The sequence below is a fragment of the Micropterus dolomieu genome, linkage group LG11, assembly GCF_021292245.1.
Source record: "Micropterus dolomieu isolate WLL.071019.BEF.003 ecotype Adirondacks linkage group LG11, ASM2129224v1, whole genome shotgun sequence".
Lineage (NCBI taxonomy): Eukaryota > Metazoa > Chordata > Actinopteri > Centrarchiformes > Centrarchidae > Micropterus > Micropterus dolomieu.
In genome coordinates this window covers 25163121-25169971 of record NC_060160.1, presented here as the reverse complement: position 1 = coordinate 25169971, position 6851 = coordinate 25163121, and the positions used below count along the sequence as shown (strand labels likewise).

General features: G+C 42.5%; 1 protein-coding gene across 1 annotated transcript in view; it reads right to left on the bottom strand.

Moving 5' to 3' along the window:
* The window catches only part of babam2 (BRISC and BRCA1 A complex member 2), an 82691-nt gene that overhangs the window by 49443 nt on the left and 26397 nt on the right, over positions 1–6851 (bottom strand). The window contains exon 6 of the mRNA XM_046063125.1: positions 5752–5826. Within this exon, the coding sequence (XP_045919081.1) occupies positions 5752–5826 (75 nt within the window). The remainder of the gene's footprint in view (positions 1–5751; positions 5827–6851) is intronic.

Sequence of the window (6851 nt, the reverse complement as noted above, 5' to 3'; positions counted from 1 at the left end):
TTCACCCTGACCCTCCCCTGTCAGTCGCTGCCTGTGGAGCTCAGAAGGTTAAAGTGTGTGTGTGTGTGTGTGTGTGTGTGTGTGTGTGTGTGTGTGTGTGTGTGTGTGTGTGTGTGTGTGTGTGTGTGTGTGTGTGTGTGTGTGTGTGTGTGTGTGTGGACGCAGGACCAAAAATAATTAGAGTAAAAATAATTAGATGTAAGTGCTCTTGTTGAAGCATGCACAGCTTGTACAGACAAAACCAGCATACAGGAATGCTCAGGGCTCAATGCAACCCTCCCTCAGGTCAGTTTTGCATGAAGCAAAATTGACCTGGGGGAGTGGAATATCCGTTGCTGGGCAATAGAGAGGCTCAGGATAACAAAGATTCAAACATGTACAAATACAAATCTGGCCTTAAAGCGATAGTTCCACTTTCTGGACAAAATGCTTATTTGCTTTCTGGCAGAGAGTTGGATGAGAAGACCAACGCGACTCTCATATATGTTTAATGCAAGGCAGCCGGTTAGCTTAGCACAAAAATAGTAAGAAACACCTGGCCTGTCTGAACGTTATATTCAAAATCTGCCTACCTACACATTAATTAACACATTATATCTAGTATGATTAATCAGTACAAAAACTTCAGTGTTTAAATTTGTTATTTTACGGGAGAGTTGTGTGCCAGACTATTTCTTGGCTGGGCCGTAACTTCCTGGAGTCTCCGCTGGATGCCTGGCAACTGCTCAGAGCTTTTGCACCCCGTTTCCAGTCTTTGTGTTAAACAAAGCTAACCGACTTCTGGCTGTAGCATCAAAATCGAACAGACAGATATGAGCGGTGTCAATCTTTCCATCTAACCTCTGCGTCAGAACGCGAAGACGCACATCCCCCAAAATGCTGAACTATTCCCTGAACTGTGCTGAAAATGTGTGCAAATAAAGATGGGGAAGGCTACAAACTAACCTGACGCATCACCACTCAATAAAGAACCCATAATTTATTTAGTTAGATCAATGTTCTGTTTGCAGTTGGTACAATTCTTGTTTATTTTTACATATTACTACATATTACACAGCAGACATCAGTTAGTTCATAAGACCTGGGTCACCTGAAACATCCTGTTAGATCAATGACAGCTTCTTGAGGCCCCCAAGCATACACACTCTCTCTCTCTCTCTCTCTCTCTCTCACACACACACACACACACACACACACACACACCCATCACGGAGCTGGTAACATGGGCCAGTGCTTGTGGGGGAAACAAAGCTCTAGTGAAGCGAGAGCAGAGGGCTCAGTCACGAATGTAGTGTCACTTCATGCTGATCAGTGTGGACATTTAGAGGCACGCCGCTGCTGCACATACACGTATGTACTCTACAGAGCGAAGACGGACGGACAGACGGCCTAGTGAGATGAAAAAGGAACATCTTTTAACGAAAAGGTCACAGCTGTAACTGGAAACATAATAAGCTGTTCTCTGGGTTTAAGAGAATCCTGGAGCAGAATGTGACAAACTAAGAAACACGGTAGAATTAGTGGTGAAGTTGTAAGCCATTAAAAATATGTTTGCTTTATGTCTAATAACCTTACAGAATGAATGTATTCACTAGACAATAACAAATGATACTCCCAGTAGTGCAAGCACCAGCCAAGTTAAAGGACCTAACCGATATCAACAAATATGCTATGCAGTGGGTCAAAATCAGTGTGGTATGAGTAAAAGCAACTCCAAACAAGTGACAACCAAGAGGTCACGCCATGATCAAAGGATGAGACACTAAAACAGTGCCCAAAAGGTCCACCACATGCCCTTTAAAGGGGAAGAAACCTGCCAACATCCATCTGCGTGCATTTCACTATCTTTCCTTCATCTCTGCTCTCAGTGTCCTTCCCACTCTTTCATTTTGACTATGACGGGCTGCCCCCTTAAAATAAACAAATAAATAAACGTGCATTCCTCCCCCCTCCCCGAGGCTCTATGCAGGAAGGTAAACATGTCCACTATGGTGAGCTCAGACCACGCGGATGCTTCGCTCCAGGTAACAGTCGTCCTCCACGGCTCTGCGCCCACCAGCAACATCTCGGCGTTCACAAGCAGTGCAGAGTAGCCAATCTGAACAGATTTCCGCTTCAGTGCCAGACCATCCATCCTCAAGCAAGGACATCCATGGATTTGATGAGGATGTTGATTCAAATCAGGGTCTACAGTCTGACCTCTACCTACAGTACCTGGCTGATGGCTTATATTCTGTCTGAAAAGCATCACCTTTGATTTTTGAAGGGTTTACTTCTTTTGTAAAGAATGATCTGGTCTTGAATAGCATGGAAGCCATTGTGAAGGCTTAGGGGGCGTTTAGACTGTACAGCCCTGTCTTAAAATAATGGAAGAGGCTGCACTGGTGGGGTTGTGTGAATTCAGGTTTCGGTGAGACGATGAAATATGATCGAGGGAGTTTGGTTTAATTGTGATGATCACCAGGTACAGTAAACAGCAGAAATCTGTATTCATGTAGCCCAAGAACGTGCACTTTCAGAAATGTGAACAGAGCGCCTTACCAGATTCCATTGCATTGTGGCACCACTTGAGCCAGGATCAACTTTTTTGCTGGACAACCCTCTGCGTCAGCACCCATGCTGCGTCAACACAGTGGTCCCATTAAATTAATGATGCGGTTGTCTGTCCGTGATTCTTTTGCACAGCAGATCAAAAGTAAACTAAAAACTGCCAGATTTACTAAGTAAATGTGAGCTGCATTAAGTTTGCAGCCGGCAGTTCATTACACAGTAAGGTTCTGGACTGAACCTAGTACTGCCCTCCAAGCACATTCAGCAAGTGAAGGAAATCAGAGGAAAAATCTGAATCAAATCAATATTTATAGTGTGACCACCCTTTTCCTTTAACAGCATTAATTCTTTTAGGTACACTTGCACAAAGTCCGGGATTCTGTATGCATGTTGTCAGGTGTATAATTAAACAATTATGCCAAAAGAAACAAACTGCAGCAGACGAAAGACACATCATGCGTACTTCTCTTCACAATAGCAAGATCTCCAGAAGTGCCATCAGCTCAGAGCTGCAGATAACAGTGGGACCCTGGTACACCCAGCTACTGTCCGGAGAAGTCTGAGCAGAAGTGGCCTTCATAGAAGACTTGCGGCCAAAAAGCCATGCCTCCGACATGGAAAACGTCAAGCGACACAACTATGCATAGAAACACGGAAACTGGGGTGCAGAAAAATGCCAGTAGGTGCTCTTAACTGATGAGTCAAAATGTAAAGTATCTGGCTGGTGGCTTGAACGTTTTGGGATGCATTTCTACAAAGTGGAGTTAGGGATTTGGTCCGAATTAATGGTCTCCTCAATGCTGAGAAGTACAGGCAGACACTTATCCATCATGCAGTACCATCAGGGAGGCATCAGATTGGCCCCAAATTTATTCTGCAGCATGACAACAGCCCCAAACGAGAGTCATTAAAGTCCAGCGAAAGTCTTTAAAAACTATCTTCTGTGTAAAGAAGAACAAGGAGTCCTGGAAGTGATGGTATGGGCCTCACAGAGCCTTGATCCCAACATAATCGACTCTGTCTGGGATTACATGGTGAGAGAGAAGCAACTGAGCCTGCCTAAATCCACTGAAGGTAGTTCTCAAAGATGTTTGGGCCAACCATCCTGCTGAGTTCCTTCAAAAACTATGTACAAGTGTACCTAGAAGAAATTTTTCCTGGTCACACCAAATATTGATTTCATTAGATTTTACTTAATTTATAAAATATAATATATTAACTTGTTTGTTTTTGAAAGCATTCTTACTTTACAGCATTTTTTCCACACCTGCCTACAGTATCTAATTATTAACAGACAAGAACACAATAAACACACTCATGAAAAGGAAAAGGAAATGAAATGAAAAGGAAATCAAAGTGAAATGAAGACAAATGAAAAACACACACACATAGATATCAGAGCAGGTGGGGGTGGAGAGAGTGTTGATATGGATGTTGACTTGATGATTTGATAAATACAGCCTATGCGAGCAGAATGCATCAAATCTACAGCTTTAAAACAGGTGTAAAAACCGCAGTATATCCGGCCCTGTGTGTCTTGTATTTTCTTTCTTATACTCTGTTAAGATCAATGGCTTTTGACTATCCCATGTCAAATATATTAATGGAACAACCATGTTCACAAACAATCTTTAATTTAACAAACTTGTGGTTGCAATGCTTCTTTAAAGGAAAAATCAGTCAGGACATACAGCAGTAGTGAATTAACTGCACTTCAACTGCTCTATAACAGTCTGGAATGTGTATTGCACAGACAAATTTGACTCCAGACAGCTTTCAGACTGAAGGAACTAATTGCACGACAACTGTCAAACTGAAAATTCAGGTCATCGGTTTGGCGTACAGTAGACTTGTGTTCTTAGAGTCCAGCCTATACGCTGCATAATCCCGTTCCTCTGTAATGCGTAGGTGGACAAGGTGTGGGCTGATGTTCATTACTTTCCTCTCTGCGAGTCGATACTCTTCCTTAGTCTTCAAGCGCTCCCGTGGTGATACTATGTATACCCTAGCTGCCAAATACAGCATAATACTGTGAGCGTGTGTGTGTGTGTGTGTGTGTGTGTGCAGCAGAGAACATGATGTGATTAGGGCGACAGGAATGTACATCCATATCCAAGATTTCGTCTCTAATAAAATCACTAAATATTACAGAGTTCTTCTTTGACAACATTGTGTCAATGCTGCTACCACAACCACCCACTGGTTAAAGGTGTCAGTGTGTCTACCTCCTTTTTGAAAGCCTTTGCATAAAAACCTCCAGCAAGTGACAGCATTTTCTTGTTTGAAATAATTTCACCAATATAGCTCCCCTCAGGGCTGAGTCTCAAAACGTCCCTGCCTCAAGACACACGGATAAAATTAATAAATAAATTCAAGAATAAATTCATATATAAAAATCCTGACCAGCAATGCAGTGAAGTAGGACATTGGCTTTGAGTAAGTCCACTCAAAGCCTGCAAAGAGAGACAAGTCTCAGTGCTCCAGGTCTGAGAGACATGGGGACAAAGGCTGATGTGAGGCTGATGATGGTTGCGGTTTCCCTTATGTTTACCATCATTTCCCTTCACAAACAAAGGCCAGGCTGGAAAAGGCCAGCATTGCAGACAGACGAGGATAGGGGGAGCGACAGAGAAAAGAGAACTAGAGATAAGGGAGAGAGTGAGAGAGGGGTAATCACTGATATATATATGAGAGAGAGAGAGAGAGAAGAGAGAGAGAGAGAGAGAGAGAGAGAGAGAGAGAGAGAGAGAGAGAGAGAGAGAGAGAGAAGAGAGAGAGAGAGAGTTCAGGCTAAGCTGCCTCCAGACACCACGCGGCTCAGAGCAGATCGAGAGTGACGGCTTGCTGATTAGTCAACTCGCAGCCCCCAAGACTGGAGTCTGCATACATGTACACACACACATACATGTACACACACACACACACACACACACACACACACACACACACACACACACAGTTGTATTGCAGTTCATTTAAATAAACCCCGCTGTTATCACTGCACACATTAAAACATATAGACACACAAACACGTAAACACTCATATCTAAAGGATGTTCATGTCATGACAGAATCTACCAGAATAACACGTCTGCAGTACTGTCTGCAGGTCTGCAATGCGCACGTATGCGCTCATAATGTGAAGAAGGTGTGTGCCTTGATTGTGAGTCAGGATGTGGATGGGGTTTGGTGGTTAGTTACCTTGAGGAGATAGACGGGGATGTTGCTGAAGTCCACAGGGAGTTTGAGAAGGAAACGGGCTGAGAACTCTCCTGTCTGGAGAACAAGAAACAGAGGCAAGGACATACATGAAACAAGCGGGAACATTCAGTCTGCACATAGAATTATTATCAATATTGTTTAAAATTTCCAGTGTTGGAGCCAATACAATACCCAACTGAACTGAACAAACAACACTTTTTTGAAGCATTAAATACTTAAAACCTCTTTTTTCATTCAACAAAATATGCCAAACTGCTCGATGCAAACTGTTGAAAAAGAACCGTGCCTTAACAAATTAAAGTCTAAAGTAAGAAAAGTTTTCTGATTTACAAAACGGCTACTTATATATGACATAATATGACACTTTTTGATACTCTACTTTGATAGTGCTACTTCCTCACTTGAGTTAACACTGTTCTGTCTCTACACCAACGACTGTGGAAGACAATAAAAGGACAGACACATTCTTAAATTTGAATATGACCGTCTGCCGTGGTCTTATACAGTGGTGCGATGGGACTAAACCAGAAGATATGGTTACTGACTTCAGAAAAACATCTCAAACCAGTGTTGAAAAGGACAAGAAGTGGAAACTGCTGAGAGCTAGAAGTACTTTGGTAAATATATTGAAAAGAAATACAGCTTTGATGTGAACACAGAGGCAACATGCAAGAAAGGGCAACAAAGAATTTCTGCAGAGACTAAATGTTTTTAGTATTGGCAGAAATGAGGTCAGTCCTGACCTCATTGATTTATTGGTATGGGAATATAAATGCGCGAAACAGGAGCGAGCAACATAGTCAGGGTAGCGATGTCATCTCTCATAAATTTACATTTTATGCTGCCTTGCTACAAAATGAATTTCCCCTCAAGGGACAATAAGATCTGAACTGAACTGATCTATGGGAACTGTCTGGTCAGTACTAAAAAAGTACTGAGGTGTGATACCTAGCCCTAATCAGCATTCTTCTATCCTTCCACCTTGTACAAGATGGGGTCAGCATACAATTGCAATGTGTAACATTCATGAGTTATTGTCATTACGTTCTTACGAATGTGTCTTTACAGATGCCCACATG